Genomic DNA, 26,923 nt, shown 5'->3' on the forward strand with positions numbered 1-26,923 from the left:
CCTCCTCCCTTCCAGCTCTACCATCTCACCAATACTTCTGAGCACACCCCTAGCTCAGGATGGTTACACTAATGAGCTCCCTGCTGGGCAGTGCTCTCTCACTTTCTTCAATCTCCTGCTCCCACTCACCTCCTGGAGGCCCTCTCTTCCAGTTCTGTCCCCTGCTTCACTTTCCAGGAGGATCCACATAAACACTGCACTCAGAGGGCCAGGAGTTTGGCCTAGTGGTAGAGTGCTTGCCTAATATGCACCAAGACCCGGGTTCAATTCCTCAGTACCACATACGTAGAAAAAAGCCAGAAGTGGTGCTGAGGCTCAAGTGGTAGAGCTCTAGCCTTGAGGAAAAAGCCCAAGAACAGGGTCTCAGACCCTGAGTTCATGCCCAAGACTAGCACAAAAACAAAACAAAAGAACAACACAACACTGCACTCAGAGACAAGGACCACCATAATTCTCACCACAGGGACACCCATGCTACCCTCAGATCCCCAAGCACTGAGAGCTTCCAGCTGCCAGTCTGCCCCCGGCTGACGGGCGCCAGCTCCTGACGGGAGGGTCCTATGTGTAATTAGAAACTCCAGGCTCCCTAATTGCCAGTTCTTCCCCCAAACTGGGAGACTGGCGCTATTCTGAGTTGCTCTTGTTGCTGGCTGCCTGAGGCACCTAGAAAAGGACAGGCAGACAGCAGAGCCAGGCTGGCAAGGAGGTGGCCTTAGAGAGGCCTGGCATGTGGCCAGAGACCAAACGTGGCACAGCAAAGGCTCAGTACTGTCTGTTCTGTGGCTGCCTCTCTGCTTCCTTGCTTCCCCCACCCATGCCTGGAAAAGTGACATCAAATCAACGGGGCCCATTCATTCTTTATTCAGGTGGCATAAAAATCACTACAAAAACTTTACAAAAAATCTGTAAGGAGCTAAGAGGGCCCCTTCCTTGCCTCAGCCCCTGAGCTGCTGATAGAAGAGGGACACAAGAGGAAGGCAGGGGTTCCTGGCAGTGTTAGCATCTCCAAGGACCAGCGGGAAGACCAGGATCCTCTGGGGCATGTGGCATCAGGGCTGGGCTAGAGGCTGGAGTCCTTAAGCAAGTTGCATCCATGTCAGCCTATGAAAGAACACGGGGCCCCATGAAGGGCAGAGGTTGGTCCTTGGTATCTGATCCTATGGCAATACTGCCTTCTGAGTCATCCCCAAGGCCTGTCTTTCCCCTCTTTAGTCAGGGTGCTTTGGGGCACCCTGTCCAAAGGCAGCTTGTACCTCTTGTGCTTATAAATGTAGAGGTGTCCCATCTGCTGACTTGGGTGCTAATCTAGCCTACCTCCAGCTGGAGCAGGATCCATAGCTGCCCTACCACCCCCACCCCAAATAGGACACCCTCTGAGCCCCTCTGAAAACAAATCTGGCCCATGATTCCCATATCTCCCAGCCCCCTGAATCCCCACATCTCCCAGAAGGAGCCGGAAGAGAATCGCTCCTCTCCTCTCACAGACTGCCCCTGGGCCCCTGCCCTGCTCCCACAAAGATGGTCAGAAAGTCACTTGAGCTGAGCTGCTGGTCCAGGTGGGGATCTAGCATGCTGGTACTGAAGCCCCTCACTTGGGGTGGCTAAATTGGGGGTAATCCTCCTCTGCGGGCAGCGCAAGTTTCAAATCAGGGCCAAAGAACTTGTCTCCACGGAGGAAGGCTTTCTGGTTCTGAATTAAGTTTCTGTCGTCGGGGGAATCTTGCTGCTCTTGGAGCTGGGGCTGTGCACTAGGGTTGGGGTTCCTCACACTGCCCACAAAGAGGGGCAGGCCCGTGGTATCCTCCAGGATGAAGAAGAGGAAGGGGCGGTTCACACTGAAGGAGGAGAGGGACATGCGAGACATGGCCGTGCTGGTGGCTGCGGCTGCCTCCACTCCAGCCTCGCTGAGCTCCAGGGTGGACTGGTGCTGTACGCTGGACACCACCAGCTTCTCATCAGAAATCCCACGCAGATCTGGGGCCTGGAACAGCTGGTGCAGGCCTGCCCAGAGCAGTACATGGATGGTTAGAGCTGCCCTCTGCTTCCAGGCTCCCAGAACCTGACTGGCACCCTGGCCAGGGAACACCTGAAACCCGTATCTGCTTAACCTTCAAATCTCCACCTAAACATTGCTTCCTTTAGGAATCCTTCTTGGATCCCCGCCCAAAAGTCTGGGGTCAGACTTGGACCTAGTACCTGTGCAATATTTTCTCTTTTTTTTTTCTTTCTTTTTTTTTTTTTTCTTTTGCCAGTCCTGGGGCTTGAACTCAGGGCCTGAGCACTGTCCTCAGGCTTTTTCAAGGCTAGACCTCTGCCACTTGAGCCACAGCACCATTTCCAGCTTTTTCTATGTATGTGGTACCAAAGAATTGAACCCAGGTCTTTGTGTGTGCTAGGTAAGCACTCTACCATTAGCTCAAACTCCCAGCCTCTCAATATTTTCTTAAGTAAGCTGGAGAGATACTCTCTGTTTTATCACTTATGCAAGATTGTAAATGCCTGATTTCTCACTTGCATATTCCTTTAAATGAGCACTTTGCATGTGTTTGGCTACAAGTGCCTATATAGTATCTGGAATATGGAAATTGCTTTGCAAGAGCCAGACACCATGGCTCATGCCTGTAATCCTAGCTACTCAAGAGGCTGAGATCTGAGGATCTCGGTTCAAAGCCTGTCCAGGCACTAAAGTCCATGAGACTCTTATCTCCAATTAACCACTAGAAAACCAGAAGTGGTGCTGTGGCTCAAGGGGTAGGGCAGAGGGCAGTAGCCTTGAGCTGAAGTGACCGACACACACACACACACACACACACAAAAGGAAAAGAAAAAAAATCGCTTTGCAAATGGCTAACAAATGAATGTATCTCTTCCTTCTGCCCCCTCTATACTGGGTTTTAAACTCAGGGTTTTTCACTTCCTAGACAAGTGTGCTACCATTGAACCATGTCCTTTTAGTTATTTTTCGGGAAAGATCTTAGGTTTTGCCTGGGCTAGCTTCAGACTACAATTCCCCTATCTTTTCCCCCACCCCTTTCTCTTTCTCTTTCTTGTCAGTCTTGGGGCTTGAGCTCTGTCCTGAGCACTGTTCCTGAGCAATTTTGCTCAAGGCTAGCACGCTAACAAACATTTTGAGCCACAGTGGTGGTTAACGATTCTCATAGAGACTTTTCAGCATAGGCTGGCTTCGAACCATGATCCTCACATCTCAGCTTCTTGAGTAGCTAGGATTATAGGTACGAACTCCTGGAGCCCAGCTACCTTTACTTCTTGTAGCTAGGATTATAGACGTGCACTACCACAGTAAATGCATCTCCTTAACATTGTGACACCCCATTTTCTCCTCCTTCCTCTTCCAAGAGAGCCAATGAGGCTCACATACAATCCTGGGCTCTTGACCTCATAATCTTTGCAGTACTCATGTCTTGGGCTGGCAGAATCCACTGACAACCTTGGGTGATTCAGCTCATCCAAGAACAGGGGATATCTCTGACTCAGACCTGCTGTCAGCTGGAGGTCTCTCCTTACCAACCCTGCCCAGCCCCACCCAGGGCTGACCCACCCATCCTCCTTACCCAGCTGGCTGAGAGTAGTAACCAGGTCTTGCTGGTGTTTCAGGTGCAGCTTAGGCAGCTGCACTTTGGTAGGCTTCTCTCGCAATGAGGGCTGGTTTAGGGTGTCCCAGCTCAGGTTGGCCAGTATCTGGGACACATTCCACTCAAAGTGAGTGGGCATCATGACCACAAAGCTCATGTTGTTTTTAAAGGGGAAATGAGCCACCTACAGATAAAGAAAAGAGAGAGCATGAGAACCAGAAAGCACCCAAACCTAGCTGGGCCTGGGCCAGCAAATACTTCTATATTTCTCAGACAGAGTAAGGGTCACGTCCACCATGATCAATTGTGTGCCTGACCTCCCTGAGCCTTCGCATCACCTATGAAGCTGTGTAACATCTCCTGCCCTAGTGCACTTTGGTATTTGAATGAGATAAAGCTTTTAAAGCATCCAGCAGTATCTGCACTCAAAAGCCATGTGCAGTAAATGGCGGATTATCTCTCTCATCTGCTCCCAGCTAGGTGTGCAAACAAGCTAAGGAGCTGCCTGAATACCTCTCAGTTCCCCTTGTGTATAATGGGGTGAATTTGCTGCTTCACAGAATTCCCTGGAGTTCAGTGGAAGAGCCACTGCAAAGAGCATTGTCCCCTCCACCCCCTCTCACCTTCGCCTAATGACTCTGCTAGCTTGCACATATCTAAGATTTGAAATTGAGTTGTTTTTTAAACATGGGGTCTTGCTAGATACCCCACCCCCAGCTGGCGTTGAACACGCTATGTGGCTCAGACCGGTCTTGAACTGCAAATTCTCTTGCCTTCACCTCCCAAGTGCTGGGATTACCAGGCATAAAGGACCATACTCAGATCATAAGATCTCATTTGAAGAGGTTCCTGCTGCCCTGCCTGCAGAATACTTGAGGAGGATGGGGAAATGGAGGCCAAGGAAGAAGGAAGAGTGGGCAGGACAAAAAGAGGGTACCAAGAATGTGGACCAGTCCTCCTTTCAGGATGAGCTGGAGAGAAGTCTGGCTGTCCAAGTGGCTTCCGTCTGCGGACATGACTGTGCTCTGTGCTCTGTCATGCTTGCCTTGCAAACCTAACCAACACTATTATCTCAGCCACTACAGGCTGGCCCAGGGAGCAGTGTCCCAACCTAACAAGACTACATTTAAGTTATAAAGCAAGGGAAGTCATGTGGTCATACCTGAAACAGGTTGGCACAGAATCCCATCCAACAGAATGTTCCATACAGAATGCTGCGAAATCCAACCCAATGGGATCCTCCCTTCTAAGAAGCTCTGTATGAGAACTCAGGTCACATCTTCCAGGCTGAGACCCTAAGTGGCTACATAGCTTCCAGGGTGGTTCCTGTGCTGCTTCATTAGCTACAGGTCCTTCTAATAAACCCTCCATCAATGAAAGTTACCTTGGTCTCAACTCAGTGCCCCATCTTCAAAGAATTCTTGACCCAGCCATTAACAGGTCACTTCCCCCCCTCCACCCCTTTCAGACAATCCTGTCTAGAATGACTGTGATACTGGCACTGTCTCTCTTGTGCTCCACCTAACCCCTAGTACCTAGGACAGTACCTGGCACACAGCAAATGCCCGGTATACTGTCTTTGAATGAATGAACTTATGTAGACTGAGCCTGGCACCTCTGAACTTCAGGGAAGGTGGGCACCCTCTCCTTTGCCTCTGTGGCTTCTCCACAGGTTGTCCCATCTGTCCCTACCCCCAGCCCCGGGCCTGCAGCGCTGGGCACCCCAGGGTGACCTGTATCTCAGGCTGTTCTAGCAGGAACCAGCGCAGAGGGTACAAGTGTGCTTGCATCATGTCTACAGGCACTGTGGACTTCTCATCTAGGTGGAACGAGTCTCTCTGGGTGAAGCTTGGATCAAATTTGTTCTTCCAGAAGCCTGTAGCCAGATAGAGGACAGGAGCCATGAAAACTGAGACCAGCCTTTTGTTGTCCATCCCACCCAGAACTCATTCAAGGCATGAAGAGGTAAAGCCAAGTCCCCAGATGCCACCTGCATGGCATCCTGGCTTAAGGCCTTCTTGAAACATTTTGGAAATCCAGTCTTGTATTGTATTTTCCCCATCTACCATAATGCTCCCAGAAACCTGCACCCTCAACTTTCTCCCTTTCTCCCAGGCCATTTTGTTTTTTCTTTTTTTTTCTTTTTTTTTTTTTTTGCTAGTCCTGGGCTTGAGCTCAGGGCCTGAGCACTGTCCTTGGACTTTCTCAAGGCTAAAGCTCTACCACTTGAGCCTCAGCACCATTTCCAGCTTTTTTTCTATGTATGTGGTACCGAGGAATTGAACCTGGGTCTTTGTGCATGCGAGGCAAGCACTCTACCAGTAGGCCAAACTCCCGGCCTGGCCATTTTGTTTTCAACAGCTTCATGCAGCACTCCTGAGTCCCTTCTCATCACACATACACCACCCCTTGCCTCAAAACCCAGCCTGAAGAAGAGACACTCAGAATGCAGTCCCCAGGGTCCTGCTCAGCCTACAGGGCGGGGCTAGCTCCATTAGGGCGGGGGATTTGAGAAGAAGAGCGCACCCTGAAAATGGATGGCATTGAGGAGAAGCAACACCGTGTTTTCTGGAAGCTCTGAGAGGAAATCTTCAATTTTCCCTTCTGTGGCCTCTTTCACCCATTGGTTGATGTTTGCCAGGTCTTCTTCCTGACTTTCCGTCAGTTTCATGGGCTTTGCACCAAAGAGCTGTTTTGATTGTTCCAGGAAATTCTCTTTGATGGGAAATCCTGCACACAAAGGGTCCCGAGCTGATCCCTGGCTCTGGGTTCCACGACTACCAATGCTCCAACTGATTACTTGAAACCACGCCTTTCCCCCTCACCCACCTATCCCAGGGCACTACCTAGGCCAGCTCCTGCCATCAGCAGCTTACCTTTCTGCAGGTACATTCTGGCAGCCAGTCGGAATGTTCCAGGGCTCAGGTTCTGGCAGAGGTGGCTCAGTAGATGGGGGAGGCAGGGCTCTGAGTCTGCGTGTAGCACCTGTTGCAAGCTCCGTAATGTTTGGTTCTGAGCACCTGGAGGGCATCAGATTGGACTGGAGCCTGGGCCAGGGGATGTTTCCCAGCCCAAGGTCTGCTCCAGCCTTCTTGATTATCCATGATGAGTATGCTCAGGGGTCTCCACGGTCCCTCCCACCCCCACTGAGTGACAGGACTCCTGAGCTCCACTTTCATCTCTGCTGCTGACAGACTGTGCTTCTTCACTCCATTCACATTGCCTTCCCTCTCTGGTTCTCAGTTAAGTCTCGTAGGAGATCTGCAAATCCCAGTGGGAGCTAGTGCAGCTATCAAATGCCTGCATAAAAAAAATCACCAGGGGCCGGGAGTTTGGCCTAGTGGTTAAAGTGCTTGCCTAGCATGCGTGACAACCCGGGTTCGATTCCTTGGTACCACATACATAGAAAAAAGCCGGAAGTGGTGCTGAGGCTCAAGTGGTAGAGCTCTAGCCTTGAGAAAGTCCAAGGACAGTGCTCAGGCCCTGAGCTCAAGCCCAGGACTGGCAAAAAAAAAAAAAAAAATCACCAGCTACTCAGAAGGCTGAGATCTAAGAATCATGACTCAAAGCCGGCCCAGGCAGCACGGATCCTGAGATTCTTATCTTATCTCCAGCTAACCAAAAAAAAAAAACAAAAACAAAAACAAAAAACAACCAGCAAGTGGAATTATGACTCAGATGGTAGAGTCCCGGCCTTGAACAAAAAGCTAAACCCCAGTATTAGCACACACACACACACACACACACACACACACACACACACACACACACACATTCCTGAAAGGGCTATGTCAGGAACTACATCAGGCCCAATCCCTGAAAATTTGTTCTTTGTTCTTAAAGACAGGTGGTGGTCCAGAAACTTGTGTGTTTTCTAATGTTTACATGGCACTGCTGGAAGAACCATCCGTAGCCACGTCTGGAGCAGTGAGTGCCTACAAGCCTCAGATCTGCTGGCCAAGTTCTGTCATAGTACCTAGGGCCAGGTGAGACAGTGCCAGGGCCACACTCAAGGGTGAAAGGACGAGGTTGGGGCTGGAGGATGTTTGGGCCACCATGGAGAATAGGTCAACGGTGAAAGCCATCATGGCCTGAGCCAGCCGGTGTGTCTCCTCTGGAGTTGGGGCACCCTTGCAGTCTGCTGAGGACTTCTTCAGGACAATCTGATCACTGGGTTTCTAGAGGGACAAATCAGGGGTCAGTAAGGTCAAAAGATCAGCTCCACACTCTCCTGGAATATCTATCTTTATAGCTCCTGTGTTCTAGGGCAGCAGGGTCTGAGCTCAAACCTGAGGAAGAGTCTTTTCACCTCTGACCTCTGAAGCCTGGGTGATGCTACTACACCCCTGACCCCCAGTCCCACTTCTGCTGATTGGCTATCCTCTTTTGCTCCACCCCTCTTCCCCAGCCCCACCTGGTTGTACCTGGTTTTTGGATTTGAGGAAGTCAAGGGAGGGCAATGGCAACTTCTTCTGCTCTATAATTGGCTGCAGAAAGGAGGAAGCAGTTGGAGAGTGACCTTCCCATAGCCCCCCACCCTGCCCACACTGCAGGTGAGACCCACATACATGCCCCTCACTCCCTAGTACCTGCTGGCCTGAGGGCTCCATGGCGCTCACAGGCGAGAACTGCTGAGAAAAGGGTGATGGTTAGAAAGGGAGTCCCCTGAGAGACAACTTCTCCTTGGATCTGCCTCTTCTCCTCTGAGCCCCTCTGACCTCCCACCTACCAGTGTCTTCTTTAACTTCACTGACCCCACCCCCCTGGCCCAGCCTCACCACCGCCCAGCCTCACCACCAAGCAGGGGCCTTGCAGGCAGCACAAGCTGAGCAGCAGGAGCCCTCGGAGCAGCGCCATGTTCCCGTGTCTAGGACAGGAAGGCTCAGTTCCCAGTTCCCACTCCCACACTGGGTGGTGGAATCCTACCCCCACGCTCACTGACTCGGCCAATCTGCAGAACCAGGTAACACATTCAGAACACATTAGCAACAGTTCTCAGCCTGAGGAGTGGGATTTCCCCTGTCTTCCCCCTACCATCCCACCCCTCTTTTTAGTTCTGGTTTTTCCTATTTCATGAGCTGAGGGTATTTTGCTCAATAGGGAGTGGTGAGTCCCTCATTCTTCCAGGCTGGTTTGAATCTCAGCTCTGTTTCTTATCAGAAATACTTGGCATCTTCCTTAACCCCTGATTTGCTTTATCTTGTAAACTGGTGGCAGAATTCCTATCTCCTTCTATGGATTTTGAGGTCTAAAATAAGACAGTTGACATGCTAAGCAGAATGCTCAACACCCAGTGCCATTGGTGGATGGATGGTAGTGATCAGCCTAGCTTCAGGCTAGGGAAGGCAACCATTCCAGAGTCCCCGTCCAACCTGCTGTCCATCTGGCCAGCTTTTCTCAAGCTGGGCAGGTCTTTCTCATAGAATGGGCAGGATTGTGAGGCCCTGAGGTCATTGCAGAGGTGATGGCATGGCCAGAGAGCTGTTTTGTTGACCTAATTGCAGGACCCAATGAATGATTCTGGTCCAGGTACCTTTGGACTTATGGGACTCACAGGCCTGCTCTCTCTGCCCCAAGTCACTTCAGGGAAATCAGTCCTGGGGGAGGGGGGGGAGGGAGAATGGACAAATTCTAGTCTAGCTTTGGCCTCAGAGAAGGCCTCAACCCCCCCTTCCCCCCACTCACCCCTACTCTGCCAGTCTCAAGGCCAATTCTTCTGAAGCACCCTTTTATTTACCATTCTCACCCCACCCCCTATCACTCACAAGGGCCCTTGGCCAGGTTGGAATTCCAACCTAAGCATTGAATCTCTTTGACAAAAAAGAAAAAAAGTTTTTCAGTTTGTCAAATTGGGGTGGGGGAGGACTGGATCTGGAGCCCCTACATTGGCTCATCCTCACCCCAGGAGGCTGAGATACTACAGGCCTAAATAAACTCATCCCAGACAACTCAACAAAGTGAGCAACTCCCCTTCCCTTCCGCTGTCCCAGCAGCAGGCTGAACCACCCTCCCATCTTACCTCTACAGACTCCCTGCGGCAGCACTCGCTGTTCCTCTGGCCCCACTTAGTGTTCCCCCACGCTCTCTGCCCAGCTCCAGCCAATCCAGCTTGGCCTGCCCTCCCACCAGGACCTTTGCTCTCAGCCAACCCCTGTTCAGCTTGCTTTCTCTGCTGGTAAATATTGACCTGCATATCCGGTTAAACATTGATGCAGGGGGCCCGAAGCCCCTTTCCCACCAGAGCACCTAATCTTGAGATAGCCATTCAAACTCCCCTGAATTTAGGTCCCATGAACCTACAGAAGCACATAGCTTGAGAAGCACGCAGGTGAGAAGGCTAGGTCTGGTCAGCCATGAGGTCAGATACTCAGAGGCTGGTTTAACAGTATGCCGTGTGTGTGCGTGTGCGTGTGTGTGTGTGTGTGTGTGTGTGTGTGTGTGTACACTTGGAGCTTGATATCAGGGCCTGGGCACAGTCCCTGAGCCTCTTGTGATCAAGGTATGCACTCTCTCACTTGAGCCACCGCATTACTTCTGGCTTCTTCTGAGTGGTTTTACTGGTGATAAGAGTCTCACGGACTTTTCTTCCCTGGCTTGGAACTGCAGCCTTCGGATCTCAGTCTCCTGAGTAGCTAGGATTACAGATGTGAGCCACTGGTGCCAGGCTGTTTGGTTCTGGTGCTAGTATTAGGGCTTGAATGTATTCAACAGAGCCCACACTCTCACTTGAGACTAGCATTTTATCACTTGAGCCATTCCTCCACTTCTTTTTTTTTTTTTTTGGCCAGTCCTTGCCTTGGGCTTAGGGCCTAACCAGTCCTTTGGCTTTCTCAAGGATAGAGCTCCACCACTTGAGCCACAACACCAGAGCTGGCTTTTTTCTATGTATGTGGTAGCGTGGAATTGAACCCAGGTCTTCGTGCATGCTAGGCAAGCACTCTACCACTAGGCCAAGTTCCTGGCCCCCATTTCTTGCTTTTTGCTGCTTAGAGATGTCTCACAAATTGGCTTCAAACTACAATCCTTAGAACTCCATCTCCTATATACTGAGGATTACAGGCGTGAGACACCAACACCTGAGACTACATTATGCCTTCCAATAACCACAAAGGGAAGACTTTCTTTGGTTAGACTTGGAGATGCTGTGTGAGGGCTGGGAGCATGGCCTAGTGGTAGAGTGCTCACCTAACATGCATGAAACCCTGGGTTCAATTCTTTGGTACCACAATACACAGAAAAAGCCAGAAGTGGTACTGTGGCTCAAGTGGAAGAAGTGGAGCCTTGAGAAAACTCAAGGACAGTGCCCAGGCTCTGAGTCCAAGCCCCAGGACTGGCAAGAAAAATTAGAGAGAGAGAGAAAGAGAGAGAGAGAGAGAGAGAGAGAGAGAGAGAGAGAGAGAGAGAGAGAGAGAGAGAGAGAGAGAAAGAGAGAGAGAGAGAGACTATGCAACCTATCCAAAGACAGAGCTGAGTTCAGAGTCACTTCCAATGTCCTTTCTTCCCTTTAACAGCTGACCAAGGATTGGGAAGGGGAAACTGCAGGAGCAAGAACCTACCCCCAGCTCTTCCAAGCCAAGGTTCCTGCCTCTGGCCAGGACCCAAGGGCAAGGGATGGAGAGAGATACAGAGGGGGTTTGCCTTTCCTAGTACAGTCTTTTCAGGAGCAATGCATTCTACCCCACTCTTTATCCCCTCCTAACTCCTGGAAGTTTCTGAGTTTCAAGCTTCCCTGACTTGCCACTATCAAGGCAAGCCATCAACCAGGAACAGGTTACAGGTACATGCCTGTAACCCAACCTGCTTGACTAGGAAAGGAAGATCCCTTGAGTCCAGCCTGAACAACACAGTAAGATATTGTTTCAAAAAAAAAAAAAATAAACAACAGGGCCAGGAGTTTGGCCTAGTGGTAGAGTACTTGCCTAGCATGCATGAAGACCCAGGTTCGATTCTTTGGCACCACATACACAGGAAAAGCCAGAAGTGGTGCAATGGCTCAAGTGGTAGAGTGCTAGCCTTGAGGAAAGCCCAGGGACAGTGCTCAGGCTCTGAGTTCAAGCCCCAGGACTGGCAATAAATAAATACATAAACAACAAAGCCAGGCGCAATGGCTCATGCCTGTAATCCTAGCTACTCAGGAGGCTGAGATTTAAGGATAGAGGTTCAAGTCAGCCCAGGCACAAAAGAACCTAAGACTCTTATCTCCAATTAATCTCTAGAAAATGAGAAGTGGGGCTTGGCTCAAGGGTAGGGCAGTAGCCTTGAGCTGAAGAGCTCAGGGACAGCACCCAGGCCAAGTTCAAGCCCCGTGACCCACAAAAAATAAATAATTAAAAAACAAAAAACCCATAAAAGTAAAAAAATAAATAAAAATAAAAAATTATGTATAACACAAGCTTTATTCCATCACATGGATCTTCCAAATATTTACTGATCCTATTTACAAAGGATTTTTTTGACCATATTTACATCTATTGCAGATATCGAGGAGGCAGCAGGAGGCAGGCCACAGGACTCAGCTCTACCCTAGGTGAGGGCTCAGAGGTTCCTGGGGCTTCCTGACTCCTGTGAGAGACCTGAGGTGCAGATGATTGTTCCATAATTCTTCTGGTCCCTTTTCTCAGGATCTTGGATCATCCTCCTGGCCCAGAGGCTGCCTCCTCAGCACAAGGCACAAACACTGTGGTTAGGGATGGGCAGGCAAGGTACGGACTCACTCCTGGCAGGGACAGACTGGTCCAGCCCACCTTCCCACTCCTGGTCCTCTCCTCTTCCCTCCTTAGTCCCCCACCTGGCAGAGCCTAGCTGAACACTTGAAACCCAGAGTCCTGGGTTATGAATAGCCTTCCTTAGCTCTGCTGGAGTCCAAGCACCATCAGTGCCCTGGACTGGGGTAGTTTCCTATCCTTGGGGCACAGGAGCAAGAGAGCCAAATGGGAGCTGGCAGGACAGAACCAGTCTCCTTCTCCTTCCTGGGGCTTCCCTGTCCCAGCAGGCAGAAGCTGGGAGCAATGAAGGTCTCGATGCTGTTCCCTGTTCCCCTTGTCTCCTTCTGGCTAGGAGCAGTGTCTGCACAAACCATGACTGTGACCCCTCTGGCAGCCCTTGTGGCTTTGGAGATTCAGGGGTTAGGACCCCAACTGGGGGCTCTAGCAGACAGGTCATGTGGATATAGAGGCATGGAGCCTGGGCCTGTCTGGAGGAATGTTTTGCAGCATCAGAGTGAGAAGCTAAACTCCCAGGAGATGTCAGCCTGCTCTGCCCAGCCGGCTTCTGTCTCAAGCTCTACGCCAGCAGGCGGATGACGCCATTGTCGGAGCCCAGCAGAAGGTGGCGTTTAGTGGGCAGCAGGGCCAGGCTGGTGAGTGTGCCACGGAAGTTCTCAGAACTGAGCTTTGTGGTAGCCTGGGAGGGTGGCTCCAAGAGGGAGCAGACGCCAATCTTGTTGGCTACAGTGCCAGTGACCACTTCGCTTCCGTAAAGGTCGAAGGTGTGGATGGGGTCAGACGCTGACTTGTAATGATGCGTGGGCTTCTGCTCCAACTCCTTCCAGACAGTCAAGGAGTGGTCAGAGGAGGAACTGACCAGGACGCTGCCCTCCACTGCCTGTCAGTGGTCAGAGAGAAGAGAATCTCAGTGGACATTCTGAACTCCCACCAAGCCCCATCACACAGGAAAGGCTGGCCACCAGACAGCTTTAATCATGGTCGTATTAACCAATGGCAAATAGTATCATATTGTCACACACTTAATCACTACTCTGGCTATGCTTGGCCCATCACCATATTTAATCCTCAGAACAATCCAAGGAGGGAGACACTACCACTGTCCCTACTTTCCAGTAGGAAAAAAAAAAGGGGCCAGGAGTTTGGCCTAGTGGTAGAGTGCTTGCCTAGCATGCACAAAGACCCAGGTTCAATTCCTCGGTACCACATACATAGCAAAAAGCCGGAAGTGGTGCTGAGGCTCAAGTGATAGAGTGCTAGCCTTGAGAAAGTCCAAGGACAGTGCTCAGGCCCTGAGCTCAAGCCCAGGACTGGCAAAAAAAAAAAGACTCTAGCTAAATAATCACAGAGAGGTCACAGAGGGCCAGCACTAACACCCAGGCTGACCACAAGACTTCTTTACACTTTCCTGGGATGGCAGTTTAGAGACACTTGGAACCCAGGGACTTTGGGGCCTAGAGGGAACTGGGGGTACCCCACCCTGTGTAGTAGCAATGCTTCCTGACCTATACCCAATCTGCACATTCCCCCTCTGCCCCCACCCTGTCCTGGCCCCCCAAACCTTCTCCTTCCCCTTCCCCCCCAGCTCCAAAACCAGGGCATCCCAGCAGAAGGCATGGACTCTGCTCAGTAGTTTGGGGGCAGTAAACAGCTTCCTAGCTGAGCTTTATTTAACCTGAACTGGGTCATGGACAGGGCCCAACCCCTGATCCTCCAAGTAAGACAAATATGGACAAGGGTTACTCATTAGAACATCTCCATGGAACAGCAAGGTCAACTCTGCCCCTGGTTCCTGCCCCCTGCCTGCCTCCTGTGAGGCCCCTACGGCACACCTGGCTCCTGAGTTGGCCCAAGAAGACCAGCTTCTCTGCCCATCAGTCCCTGAGCAGGTGTGAGGGACAAGCATGTCATGTGACTGACTCATCCATCCCCATGGGCCTAAAGCAGAAATAAGGGGTTGGAGTTAGACAGGGAAGTGAGCAAGAGGACTAAGCCCATCACCTTGATCTGCAGAATGTCCCCTTCATGAGCAGGCCAGCCTCGCAGAACCAGGCCTGTGCGGGTGTCCAGGAGCACCATGAAGCCCGAAGAGAAGCCAGCCACAACACTACGGCCACTGGGGCTGACTGCCAGGGAGCGGACAAGCCCAGGGTTCAGCCCGCCACCCAGGCGGAACTCATGCTGCAGGCAGAGGGAGACTCCATTGAGAGGCTACCACGGACCCTGTCCACCCTCCCCGAGACCCAAATCACCACCCAGGCCACCATGACCAGAGGGCCTGATCCTCTGGCCTCATCCATAGTAAGGAAAAGGCCAGAACCCCACCCCTTCACAGAGCAGAGTCCCATCTCCACAGCAGCTGCTGTTTGGGACATGAATAAGTCACCCACAACTCCAGAGTGACATTAACAAGCCAGGAGTCTGGCTTTTCTCTTTGTGAGTCATCTCCCTGATAGGTCTCCAGAGACCCAAGCCAGGGCTCAGGAAACTAGACAACCCCTGACCTGCAGGCCAGGCTTCCTGCAGTCCACAAAGCGCAGGGTAGAGTCAGAGCTGGCCATGGTGATGCTGGTGTGGGGGGCAGGCATGACAGCCACTGCAGTCAGGGGCACCCGGCTGTCCGAAGGCTCCACTGTACGAAGGGTCTTCCCTGGGAAGGAAGGGTATAGTTCATCTGGGGTACTGGCAACTGAGGGAGAGCCTTGGCCCCTTCCACATCTGCCTCCCAAACCCCAAGGGTCCTCAGCAAACACTGGACTCTCCCTGGCTTCCATAGCCAGGCCAATTATGCTAAAAAGAGACCAAGCAACCGTTTGCCAAACACATAACACAGGGTGCACATTAAACCAAATCCTTGCGAGTATCATCTTCTAAACCAGTTTTCCTGATTCCTATCTATGGGTGAGACACTGGATGCCTCCAGCAGCAGAATTGTGGAAGGCGAAAGTAAGAAGACTGTGGCAAGTGTGGGTAAAAACGTACGAAACTCTATTCAAAAAGTAACTAAAGCACAAAAATGAAGCGACAAAGAGTGAACAAAGACAGCAGTGGCACTCACTAGACACTGGGCTGAAAATGAACTTAGGCCAGGGGTTCAGCCGAGTGGTATCACTTGAGCCACATAGAGTGCTAGCCTTGAGAAAGCCCAAGACAATGCTCAGCCCCTGAATTCAAGGTTCAGGACTGGCAAAAAAAAACAAAAGGGGGGGGCTGGGATGTAGCTCAGTGGCAAAGCACTTGCCTAGCAAGTGCAACATCCTGGGTTCGATCCCCAGTACCAAAAAAATAAAAAAAGACAGAAAAAAATACAGTTACAGTTAAGGGACCGGGAGTTTGGCCTAGTGGTAAAGTGCTTGCCTAGCATGCACGAAGACCGGGGTTCGATTCCTCAGTACCACATACATAGAAAAAAGCTGGAAGTGGTGCTGAGGCTCAAGTGGTAGAGCTCTAGCCTTGAGAAAGTCCAAGGACAGTGCTCAGGCCTTGAGCTCAAGCCCAGGACTGGCAAAAAAAATAAAAATACAGTTAAAAAAAAAAGAAAAGAAAGAAACAAAGAAAATAGAAAATGAACTATACAAGTTGTGAGTGAAGATGAGGAAAAAACGGAGAGAGCAAGAGAAGGGGTGACACTGTGCAAAAGGAAATGTGTTCTGTAACTGTAACCCCTCTGTACATCACTTTTATAATCAATAAATTATGAAGAAAAAGAAGAAGAAGAAGGAGGAGGAGGAGGAGGAGGAGGAGGAGGAGGGGCCAGGAGTTTGGCCTAGTGGTAGAGTGCTTGCCTGGTATGCACAAAGACCCAGGTTCAATTCCTCGGTATCACATACATAGAAAAAGCTGGAAGTGGCACTGTGGCTTAAGTGGTAGAGTTCTAGCCTTGAGAAAGCCCAAGGATAGTGCTCAGGCCCTGAGTTCAAGCCCCAGGACTGGAAAAAAACAAACAACAAAAGAAGAAGAGGAAGAGGAGGAAGGAGAAGAGAAGGAGGAGAGAGAGGAGGAGAAGGAGAAGAAAAACCGGGGCTGTGAGTGTGGCCTAGTGGTTAAGTGCTTGCCTAGCATGCATGAAGACCCAGGTTCGATTCCTGGATAATTCATACACAGAAAAAAAACAGAAGTGGTACTGTGGCTCAAGTGGTAGAGCACTAGCCTTGATGAATGCCCAAGGACAGTGCTCAGGCCCTGAGTCCAAGCCCCAGGACTGGCAAAAAAAAAAAAAGAAGAAGAAGAAGAAGGAAAAGGAGAAGGAGAAGAAGGAAAAGGAGAAGAGGAAGAGGAAGAGGAAGAAGAAGAAGAAGAAGAAGAAGAAGAAGAAGAAGAAGAAGCAGCAGCAGCAGCAGCAGCAGCAGCAGCAGCAACAGCAGCAATCAGGTGCTGGTGGTTCATGCCTGTAATCCTAGTTACTAAGGAGGCTAGCCTGAGCTCTAGTCTGTGAGACTCTAAACTCCAATTAACCACCAGAAAACCAGAAGCAGTGCTATGGCTCAAAGTGGTAGAGCAGAAGGGCTCAGGGACAACACCTAGACCCTGAGTCCAAGCCCCACGACTGCCCCCCACCCCAAATAATAACTAAAGCAAAAAGGTGAGAGGCATGGTTCAAATGTTAGAAAGCCCAGCAAGTTCAAGGATCTCAATCAAGTCTAACAGATTGAAAGCTCTAACTGCTTTTCCATACAGCCTCATTGGCTCTCTACCCAAGATATACTAGTATTACCGCCCCCACTCCCACATACACACACAGTGAGAGCTCATTCCCAGAGATCTGGTATGGTAGAACAAGAATAGAAAAGGCCTCACCTGGGCCCGCTCACCTGTGAAGGGGTCCCAGACGTGCACAGCCCCGTCACAGCTCACCACATACTGCGGGGCCTCAAGCTGGCCCACATAGAACACGCTCTTCCGGTGCTGGGCATAGATGAGGCGGGGGGCTGTCTCACTGGTCCCATCCCCATAGTTGTATAGTGGCCATAGGCGCACAGTTCGGTCCTTGCTGCCACTCAGGAAGAAGTCCTCGCTGCTCAGGGGAGCCACACACTTGACAGCTCCCGAGTGACCCGGGAAGCTCTGCAGACGAATCTGGTGGAAGTGGAAATGTGCATCCTGCTGGCTCACGCCAATCTCATACTGCCAATACGCCAGCCAGTTTCCACTCAGGCTGTGGGCGCTCCGTGGCAGGTCCCGCTTCAAGGCATTGTCCTCATTCCCCATGCCAAGGCCTCCACCACTCATCCCTGAGATAGGGCCCAGCAGCCCGGGACTTTCAAGCTGAGAATCATTAGGAATTTGGATTCGATTTCCAATGAGGACACTCCCGAAAGTCCCTGAGTGGCCATCATCTTGGGAACAGCTCCCACTCTGGGAGTCCCACTCAGGGCCGGTGCTGGTCAGGGTGGGCTCCATGCTGGCAGGATTGTGGGCACTCAGGCTGAGGCTTTCCAGGTACAGACCCGCCAGCTCCCCAACCAGCTCATGGTTGGGGATAATTTTCTGGATGATGTCACCTGGATGGGAGAAGAGGGTCTAAGATCAGGAAGTGGGACAGGTGGCTGTTATACCCACCCAAGAGCTTAGGATCCACAGAAGACAGAGACGCTTCTCTGAGCAACTCTGGACAAGTAGTCTTTGTCTCTGAGCTTCAGTTTCATTCCCAATAAAACATAGCTTCCTGTGGTCAGTACATACATATGCACTGTGTTATGAATCAGAAACAGGACAGTGAACCAGACAGGTGGTAACCAGCCCTCCCAGAACTTAGAATTCAATGGGGTATTGAGGAATGATTGTATATCTAACCACAAGGCTATTCATTCTATTTAGGGCAATGACCCACATAAAAGCCCAGCACAGTACCTGTCCTGGAGAAAAAGCTACAAAAATGGCAGGCCACTCATACCTTTGCAGACATTTTCTGGAGACCATCAGTATATCACTCTTACTCCCCTACTTCCCCAGACACACAATTGACCAGTTCCTGAGCCTCTCTTTGCTGGCTAATGCTAAGTCACTGTTTGTTCACATGTCACTTTGGGACTTGGTGTCTAAGCTAAAAGGCTTTGATCTGACCCCTCCCCCTAAAAATGCGCTCAACACTAGCCTTGAGCAAAAAAAAAAAAAAGCTCAGTAACAATGCCCACTCCCAGAGTTCAAGCCCCAGGACTGGCACACAAAAAAGTACTTAAAACTGGCTCAAGGCCAGGCACTGGTGGCTCATACCTGTAATCCTAGCTACTCAGGAGGCTGAGATCTGAGGATCGTGGATTGAAGCCAGCCTGGACAGAAAAGTCTGTGAGACTCTTATCTCCAATTAACAACAACAACAACAAAAAAGCTGGAAGTGGAGCTGTGGCTCAACTGGTAGACCACTACCCTTGAGCAAAAAAGGCTCAGGGACAGCACACAGGCCCTAAGTCCAAGCCCCAGGACCAGCACACACAGACACACACACATACAATGACCGAAGTAGTACAGTGCCTGCCTAGCCTTGAGTGCATCCTCCCCCTCTTTTTTTGTTGGTTGTAGGACTTGAACTCTGGGCCTGGGCATTGTCCCTGAACTCTTCAGCTCAAGGCTACTGCCCTACCCCTTGAGCCACAGCACCACTTCCAGTTTTCTAATGGTTAATTGGAGATAAGAGTCTCACGGACTTTAGTGCCTAGGCTGGCTTTAAACCATGATCCTTAGATCTCAGCCTCCTGAGATTACAGGTGTGAGCCACTGCACCCGGAGAGTTCATCCTTTACACGGGAAAAGAAAAGATTAGTGAAAATTTCAGTATTGCAAAAATAAGTAACCAGGGCTGGGGGCGTAGCCTAGTGGTAGAGTGCTCGCCTAGCATGCATGAAGCCTTGGATTCAATTCCTCAGTACCACCTACATAGAAAAAACCAGCTGTGGCTCAGGTGACAGAACGCTAGCCTTGAGCAAAAAGTGTCCAAGGACAGTGCTCAGGTCCTGAGTTCAAGCCCAAGGACTGGCAAAAAAAAAAAAAAAGTAAACGAACAAATAAATAAATCCCAAGGGAAAGGCATGGTGGTGTACACCTGTAATCCTAGAACTCGGGACACTAATAGGATTGTGTCTGAGTCTAGTACAGGCTACACAGGAAGACTGTGTAAACACACACACACACATGAACTATTGCCATCGACTGTTCAGAGGAACATGGAGCCCTCCCCAGGGAAGAGAGATCAGCCACCAAGGTTGGTGCAAGCGAACAGGATGGGGCAGTACCCAACAGGCAGGAGAAGGGCACGTAGATTGTGTATGCCATCTCTAGGGTGAACACCTTCTGCAGCTCATCCAGAAGAGCAGGGTCCACCAACCGCCGCTGCCCATCAGAGAAGGTAGCCTCTGGCAGCTGGCCCTCACCACAGCCCTCAGGATCCAGCTGTAGATCCTGTGGGGAGGAAGCACTGAGAGTCAGAGTCCACTGCCCCAGCCCAGCCCACTCTAACCCAGAAGTTCAGCCCACCTGCTGCCGAAGCTCGTGCAGCTGAGAGAAGACTTGAAAGAAAGTGGCCACGGGTTCACTTAGGTGCTGCTGCACCATCTCCTGCCCAATGCGCAGGCAGATGAGGGCGATGAGGCTAATGGTCTTCACACACAGGACAGTCCGGGCCTGCGCTCCACTTGGAAACCTAGAAACAGAATTCATAAGCTCCAGGCCCTGCACTCTGCAAGAATCCACAAAGCTATCAAGAACTCGAAAAGAAAGAAGTTCTTAGACCAAGCTCATCCAAACCAGATGAGGAAACAGGCACAGGAAAGTGGTGTGGTTTATTCAGTCAGAGCTAGAACGAGAACAAGGAATACTTTTTTTTTCCAGTGCTGAGGATCAAAGCAGGTGCCTCGTGCGTGCTAGGGAAGTCCTTTATCACACTCCCAGTCCCAGGCCAGGACTCTTGGCATCTGGCCCTGTGTTCATCTCTGTCCTGAATTTCCCAGTCCTGCTTAGGAAGGGGCCTTCAGCCTGGCAGCTTCCCGTCAAGACTGAGCAGGAACCTACCCTGTGACAAGGGAAGTGAGGAAGCTAAGCACGGGCAGCAGGACCTCGTGGCTGATCCGAGGCAGGATGTCCATGAGGGTGGTGTCTGAGAGGTACACGATGATCTTCTGCGTTAGTGTCACCGCGGCCAGCAGCCCTGCTTCCTTGCGGCTGTTCAGTCGGCTGGGGCTTGTGTTGTTGGCTGGGGCCACCTGGAATTACTGAGTAGGTAAGCACCAGGCTACTCCCCAGATACCCTGCTATCCCAGAGGTCCTAGGCCAGCCCTCAAGTCCTCAGCTTCCCCAGCCCAGGCCTGCCAAACCAGTGACTGACCAGGTAGCTGATGTAGGGCAGGTACTGGTAGGTGAGGACGGGTTCCCCATACAGGTGGGCGATGTGGAGGAGACAGCTGAGCACAGGCGCGGACACTATGTCACCCAATACCGGCCTCTTCTGGTAGATGTTGCCAGCACTTAGTGGGGGGCTCTCGCCACTGCTGACCGTGAACTGCTGCCGAGCGGGCCCTGCCAAGGAAGAGCCAACAGCCTTGAGCAGCTAGCAGAGGCAAGGAGGGAGGTTTACCCTTCCAGGACCGTGGGAGCCATTCCTGTTCATGCTAGCCTAGAGGCCATACTGTGCCCTACCAAAAGACAGAAGGTCCTAAGATCCAAGATCTGTGCAGAGAGATGTCTGAGGAGGGGGTAGTTAAGATCCCCTAGAAATGGCTAAAGATGGGCAGAGAAGCCTAGAAGGAGATGGGTTTCCAGCAGTGACCATAGGCCTTACCAACATAACAAGACGTCAGCAGGCGAAGCAGGTTCCGGGCCACATGGCGAGAAGCCACAGTGGGGCCAAGCTTGGCTGACAGCCAGCGGACCATCTTGCAGGCTGTATCTGTAGGGCAGGAGCAGGCCCTGAGCTCATCAGATAATAGCACTCATCACCCCTCCCACCCCACCCACTCCACCCAAGCTAGCTGACTCAGGCCTCAGCACTAGGCTAAGCATGGTGCTTTCAGACTGGCATTCTCCATTTAGCAGTGGCAGAGGGGCCGGACTGTCAGACGCTCCTCAGGCATGACCTGCACACAGTGAATCTTCCCAGGCTCTTGGCTTCCACCCTGCCAGCCTCTCTTCCCTCAACTCTCCTACGCTCTCTCAGCTAAATCCTGTTGGCTTTTTTTTTTCCCCCATAGTACCAGGGTTTGAACTCAGAGCCTCTCACAGGCTCCTCCCTCTCAGGGTTTGCTCTTTTCCGGATGGTGCTGGAGCCATGTTTCCAGTTCAGCCTTTTTGTCAATTATTTTAGAGATGGAATCTGGAAGACTTTCCGGCCCAGGCCAGTTTGAATCTCAGCCTCCTGGGTAGCTAAGATTGCAGGTATGAACCACTAGAGTTCTGCTTCTCTAACGGAAGTAGTAGCCTCTAATCACATTCTACCCACAATGCTCTACCCACGTCATACTGTACCATATTTGCATACTTTACACCCCTACTCCAATCCCAATGGTCCCTTTGTTGTTGTTGTTGTTGTTGTATGTCTGTAGTGCTGGGGATAGAACCCAGGGCCTCAGATGCGCTAAGTAAATGCTCTACCACTGAGCTATTCCCCAGCCTGAAATACCCCTACTTTCAAGAAAGCCTTCTCTGACCCCTCAAAACTAAACTTAAACCCCCTTTTTTCCCCATTCACTCAGAAGACTAACATATTGCATTTCATCGGACTGCTGGCCATGCAGCAGCTCCTCTGCTAGATGCAGGCCCATGAAGGTAGCCTGTGTTTATGTTGCATGGATCTGGCTACACCAATGCTTGTCACCAAGCGAAATGCCACACATATGGAGAGAAAAGCAGTGACTGACCAACATCCTTCAGACGTGAAGACTCACCAAGGAGGATCTTCTGTTCCTTGCCTTCTGACTGCTCTGTCAGGGGCTCCTGCTCCTGTTCTTCTGTGTCCCCCTCACTGCCACCAGTCACAACTGTCTCCATGGACAGCACTGTGTTGGACAGAGTGAGTTCAGCTGCCCCAGTGATCTCATCCTGCTCCCCCTCCTCTTCTTCCAACACCACACGGCCTTCTTCTTCCTCCTCCTCCTCCTCTGAGCCCTCGCTCTGCTTCAAGTCCTGGCTGCTATCGCCTGATCTGAGGCTGCTCTTGTCCACAGGGGCAGCCCCATCATCTGCAACCCGCTCCTCCCCCAGAGAGGCCTCACTGGTGCTGCTTTTGTCACTCAGACGACCCAGGCTCACAGCCTCAGCCTCCTGGGGCTGTGGGGACTCAGCCACATAGAGACCAGCTTGGAAGTCCTCTGTCTCAGGGAGATCAGTCTGCTCATGGAAGCTGACGCCTGATGTATAGTCTGGGAGCTCCAGGCCCGAGGAGGCAGCTGGCTCCTCATCCATCTGAATCTCTTCTCCAAAAGCACAGGAGCCAGGCCCGGCCCCTGGGAGCTGGCTTTCCTCATCCTCCGTGGCGCCCCCCAGGCCCTTGCTCCCCTCCTGGGAGACCTCCACACCGGCTAGCACCTGCAGGACATGAGGCAGCAGGTGCACGAGAAAGGCCTGCAAGCCCAGGCGCACCATCAGTTGCGCCACAAAACAGTCAGTGTACAGGTAGAAGCGGCCGTGCAGCCGGCAGGGGCTCTCATAGGCACCAATGAGAGGCTTCAGGAGGTACTTGTTGGCATTTTTGGGGCCCAGTGCCTTGGCAACAGGCTCAAAGAGGTACCAGGCAGTGTACACGGCTGTGTGCTCCTCTGACATGAGTGACAGCACAAAGGGAAGTAGGATCTCCAGGCCCTCAGGAGTGATCTCACTGAGTACTGAGCCCAGTTGCTGCCACAGAGCAAATACTAGTTCCCGTCCCTGGGTCTCATCCTCTACACGCCTTGCCTGATACAGGAGGATGAACCTGTGCAGGGCTGGGAAGTAGGAAGGGAAGGGAACTACAGAGCTGAAGGGGCTAAGAAGCTGGGCTGGGCAGGGCGGGGGCAACCCCTGGGAGATGGGTCTATACTCAAACAGTGTGTTCACAGTGCCCCTCTTCTTAACCATGGGTCCTCCAGGTCCACTCAGTTGCAGGAGTGTATCCAGCACAGGCTGCAAAGACACAGGGACCTCCTTCGTGTGGCGTGTGCAGAGTCCCCGAACCGCCTCGAGGCGCACCCACAAAGGTGAGTCGGGCTGCAGCGTCCGGACTCTGGTGGCAAATACCATCTCTGCCAATAGGACACCCAACGCCTGCATGTCCCGATGGAAGAAGTCCTGTAGCTGTACAGGTGGCTGCATCTGAGACTGCTCTGGCACCTTCAACTTGCCCCCTAGGCCTTTAGCCAGGAAGTTGCCCATTTTCTCCAGCTCCTCTAGGGCCTGCAAGGGATTGAAGCCTTCGGGAAGAAGGACCTTCCCTTCTTCACCCTCACCAGGATCTGCCCCAGCAGCTTTATTCCTGCGGCCTGGCCGAGAGGAGGCTGAGGCTGCAGAGAAAGACAGGACAGCAGGAGAGGCCTGACTAGAAGTGGAGCCAAGCTGGTCCCCTGCTTTTCCAGGGACAGATATGGAATCCAGAGCTTCGGTGGCCTGCTCTAAGTCATCTTCCCCGGCCACGGGCCTGTCCCCAGTCCAGCCAGCCTCACATGGAGCGGCCTCTAAAACGAGCCTGCCCATCCCATTCGTGAGCTGTCCTGGGAAGTCCTCCCGGCCTGTAGTCTCCTGGATGTTCTGGACCAACAGGCGGGGGATGACTGGAGGCTCAGGGGTCAGGGCAGGAGCCCCAGCCAGGCGCTGAGGGTGTGGCTGATCAAACAGCTGCACCACACCGTAGCTGGTTAGGTGCGTGTGGGCATCCACCAGGTGCAGGCATACATTCTTCTCCTTCACCGCCTCCTTGCCTTGGAGTTTGTAGCCAAAGGTGAGGTCAATCCAGTGGTGTAGATCCCGGGATACCTCGCGGCTCTCCAGCAGTGCCCGGTGGGCCGCCACAAACTCCTGGCTGGAACTGCACCAGGCTGGCACATCCAGGTCAGGCATGTCGGGGTGGATGGAGCAAAAGATAGAGGGATCGGTGTAGAACTCGGGGATGCACTCGTCGGGCGTCCAGGTCTGCATGCGCTCCATGCTGGCCGGATACTCGTGGGGCTCCCACTGCGCTCGGACGTGTCCACAGAGGATGGCCCTGGGCGTGCGCCGCGCCTTGTACACGTAGTAGGTGATGTCGGACAGCACGTCGGAGATGTGGTGCGGAACGTGGGGCGGCTCGCCGCCCCCGGCCCCGCCCGCGACAAACGCCTGCCGTGTCATCTCGTAGGTGAAGTCCAGTTGCTTATCGCCCTTGTTGAGGCGGAACTTGGATTTGCGCAGGTCCCGGAAGCGGCCGTGGGGCGTGGTGAAATCCACCACCCAGGGGAGCACCGGGTGATAGTTGGGGTCCCCTTGGCGCCGACCCGCCAGCCGGTTCAACTGCATGAGGTAGTGGAAGTTGCTGATGCGGCCGTGGACCCAGTCCAGCACCAGGCCCCGCAGCTCTTCCTGGCAGGCGCCACCCTCGGGTCTCCCGGCCTCGTCCCGTTCGGCCCTCGCCGCAGGGCCCGGCGGGTTCTCCTCCTCTCCCGTGGGCAACTCGTAAGCACTCAGGTCCAGCCGGAGCTGGCTGCAGAGCTTCTCGTCCACGGCGATGTGGTGCAGGGACAGGTTCCCGCAGGCCAGCCCCTGGCGGTGACACGCGTCCATGGCCCTCAGCACGCGGAAGAGAATAAAGAGCACCTTGGCCTGGCTGTTGGTGAGCTTGGCGGGGCTGAAGGTGACGACGTCGTGCAGGGAGAACTGCACGTACGGGTGCACCACGTACAGCATCTCCGGGGACTCCAGCAGGGCCTCGGCCCGCAAGAGGCTGGGGCAGGCTGGGCCGCCCCGAGGGGGGCAGGGGGCGTCCCTGGCCAGGCACGGCGGGGCCTCGCCGCCGCCGACTGGCACAAAGGAGCCGCCGTACACCCTCTGCAGAGCCTGCCGGACCCAGTGCAGGGCGGGCACCGCGGCGGGGGCAGGGCTGTGGCTGTAGGGCTGCCCGTAGGTCCGATACGCGTGGCGCCACAGGTTACGGTAATTCTGCGCGGCCACTTCCCGCATGAACCGGGTGAGCGTCTCGGGGCCGTGGGACCCCTCCTCGGAAGGCTGGGCCCCGCCCAGCGCGTAGGACAGCCTGCGCTTCCGCAGCCCGTGCACCTCCACGCGCGTCCAGCCCGGGGGCAGCCTCTGCACCGAGCGCTGCAGCAGCGTCCTGACTTCCGCGTCGCTCAGGCCCTCCGCCCGGGGGCAGGGGCCCGGCCGGCGCTCGCGGAGGCCGGCGAGCCAGCGCGAGGACACGAGGGCCACCACGTGGGTGCCCCCCGGGGCCGGGGCCAGCTGCCGGGCATCGATATTCAGGTCCCTCTCCACGCTCCGGAGCAGTTCCTCCATGTCCCGGCTTGGGGGTGGGGAGCAGCCCTCCGCCCGGGTGGTAGGGGCGACCTCCCGCGCCTTGCTCCCCTGGGCCATCTCCTCCCGGCCGCCGGGGGGCAGCGCGAGGCTGAGCCTGGCCACGGCCCTCCTCGCGATGGCTTCCGGGGTTCCAGGCCCGGGGCGAGGGGTGGGGGTGATCGGGGTGGCTGGGGTGAAGCGGAGATAGAAGGGCGGGTAGGACCGGGGGACGCGGGGGTCCCTTACCCCCTCTGTAGGGTCCTGCGCTGCAGGCGCGGCGGGAAGGGGGCTGCAAGGTGCCAGCGCCGGGCTCCACCGCGATGCGGGTCAGCTGATGCGGGTCACGTGACCGCCCCGACACGGAAACAACCGCACGTGGCTCGTCCCGGCCGGAGAGACCCCGCCTCCTGCCCGCGCCGCCGCCCCCGTCGTCCCGGCCGGGTTTCCCGCAGGGGTCGGCCCGGGTGCGGGGCTGGGAGGTGGGGGGCGGTGGTCGGAGGTGCGGGCTCGCCCAGCCGGTGGCATCGACGACACTCCCTCCCCCGGCGCCTCCACTGCCTTTGAATTTTCCTCTCCAGGAACGCGCCACTCGGCCCTCGCAGCACTTGGGGAGGTAGAAGAATAGTGATTATCGGTTAGATTTCCCGAGTCAGAACCTGGAGCTACAGGAAGAAAAAAGAAGACAGCAGCCCAGACTTCCTTTTTCACTAGTCTACTGTGCACAAGCTCGCGCGCCCCCCCCTCTGCCCCCCCACTTCCCCTTCCAACTCTGAGGTTTTGAGCCTAAGACCTCACCCTATCTAGTGGGTGTTTTGCCACTGCTATGGTTATTTTGTTGTTATTGTTGTAACTTTCTTTCCTTTCCTTTCTCCTTCCTTCTCTCTCTTCTTCCTTCTTTCCTTCCTTCCTTCCCTTCTTCCTTTCTTTCTTCCTTCCTTCCTTCCTTTCTTTCTTTCTTTCTTTCTTTCTTTCTTTCTTTCTTTCTTTCTTTCTTTCTTTCTTTCTTTCTTTCTTTCTTTCCTGGGGATTGAACTCTGGCCTGGGCACTGTCCCTGAGCTTCTTTTTGCTCAAGGCTAGTTCTCTGCCATTTGAGACCCTGCTCCAATTCCCACCTTTTCTGAGTAGTTTATTGGAGATAAGAGTCTTAGGGACTTTCCTGCTCTCAC

General features: G+C 53.1%; 2 protein-coding genes across 9 annotated transcripts; both read right to left on the bottom strand.

The window, feature by feature from the left end:
- Window positions 1–837: 837 nt before the first annotated feature.
- Window positions 838–9,801, bottom strand: Serpinf2 (serpin family F member 2). 8 transcript variants are annotated; one of them, XM_090350452.1, is made up of 11 exons: window positions 9,613–9,640; window positions 9,127–9,190; window positions 8,388–8,544; window positions 8,183–8,224; window positions 8,018–8,080; window positions 7,570–7,771; window positions 6,470–6,613; window positions 6,120–6,323; window positions 5,327–5,469; window positions 3,573–3,777; window positions 838–2,001 (listed from the first exon to the last, which is right to left on the bottom strand). In XM_090350452.1, the coding sequence occupies exons 3-11, from the start codon at window positions 8,448–8,450 to the stop codon at window positions 1,589–1,591; spliced, it is 1,479 nt and encodes a 492-aa protein (XP_090206578.1). In that variant the 5' UTR covers window positions 8,451–8,544; window positions 9,127–9,190; window positions 9,613–9,640; the 3' UTR covers window positions 838–1,588. The 8 variants fall into 8 exon arrangements, with proteins under 8 accessions (XP_090206578.1, XP_090206577.1, XP_090206576.1 ...); XM_090350451.1 differs by lacking the exon at window positions 9,127–9,190 and having other exon boundaries at window positions 9,613–9,701; XM_090350450.1 differs by lacking the exons at window positions 8,388–8,544; window positions 9,127–9,190 and having other exon boundaries at window positions 8,183–8,221; window positions 9,613–9,801.
- A 2,169-nt stretch (window positions 9,802–11,970) lies between these two features.
- Wdr81 (WD repeat domain 81) lies at window positions 11,971–26,223 on the bottom strand. The gene is made up of 10 exons (XM_090350453.1): window positions 22,189–26,223; window positions 21,087–21,194; window positions 20,634–20,824; window positions 20,321–20,511; window positions 19,787–19,952; window positions 19,546–19,711; window positions 17,128–17,817; window positions 14,821–14,966; window positions 14,318–14,497; window positions 11,971–13,196 (listed from the first exon to the last, which is right to left on the bottom strand). The coding sequence occupies exons 1-10, from the start codon at window positions 25,832–25,834 to the stop codon at window positions 12,876–12,878; spliced, it is 5,805 nt and encodes a 1,934-aa protein (XP_090206579.1). The 5' UTR covers window positions 25,835–26,223; the 3' UTR covers window positions 11,971–12,875.
- Between the last annotated feature and the right edge of the window lie 700 nt (window positions 26,224–26,923).

This window comes from Megascapheus bottae, chromosome 17, assembly GCF_031878675.1.
Source record: "Megascapheus bottae isolate mThoBot1 chromosome 17, mThoBot2.hap1, whole genome shotgun sequence".
NCBI lineage: Eukaryota > Metazoa > Chordata > Mammalia > Rodentia > Geomyidae > Megascapheus > Megascapheus bottae.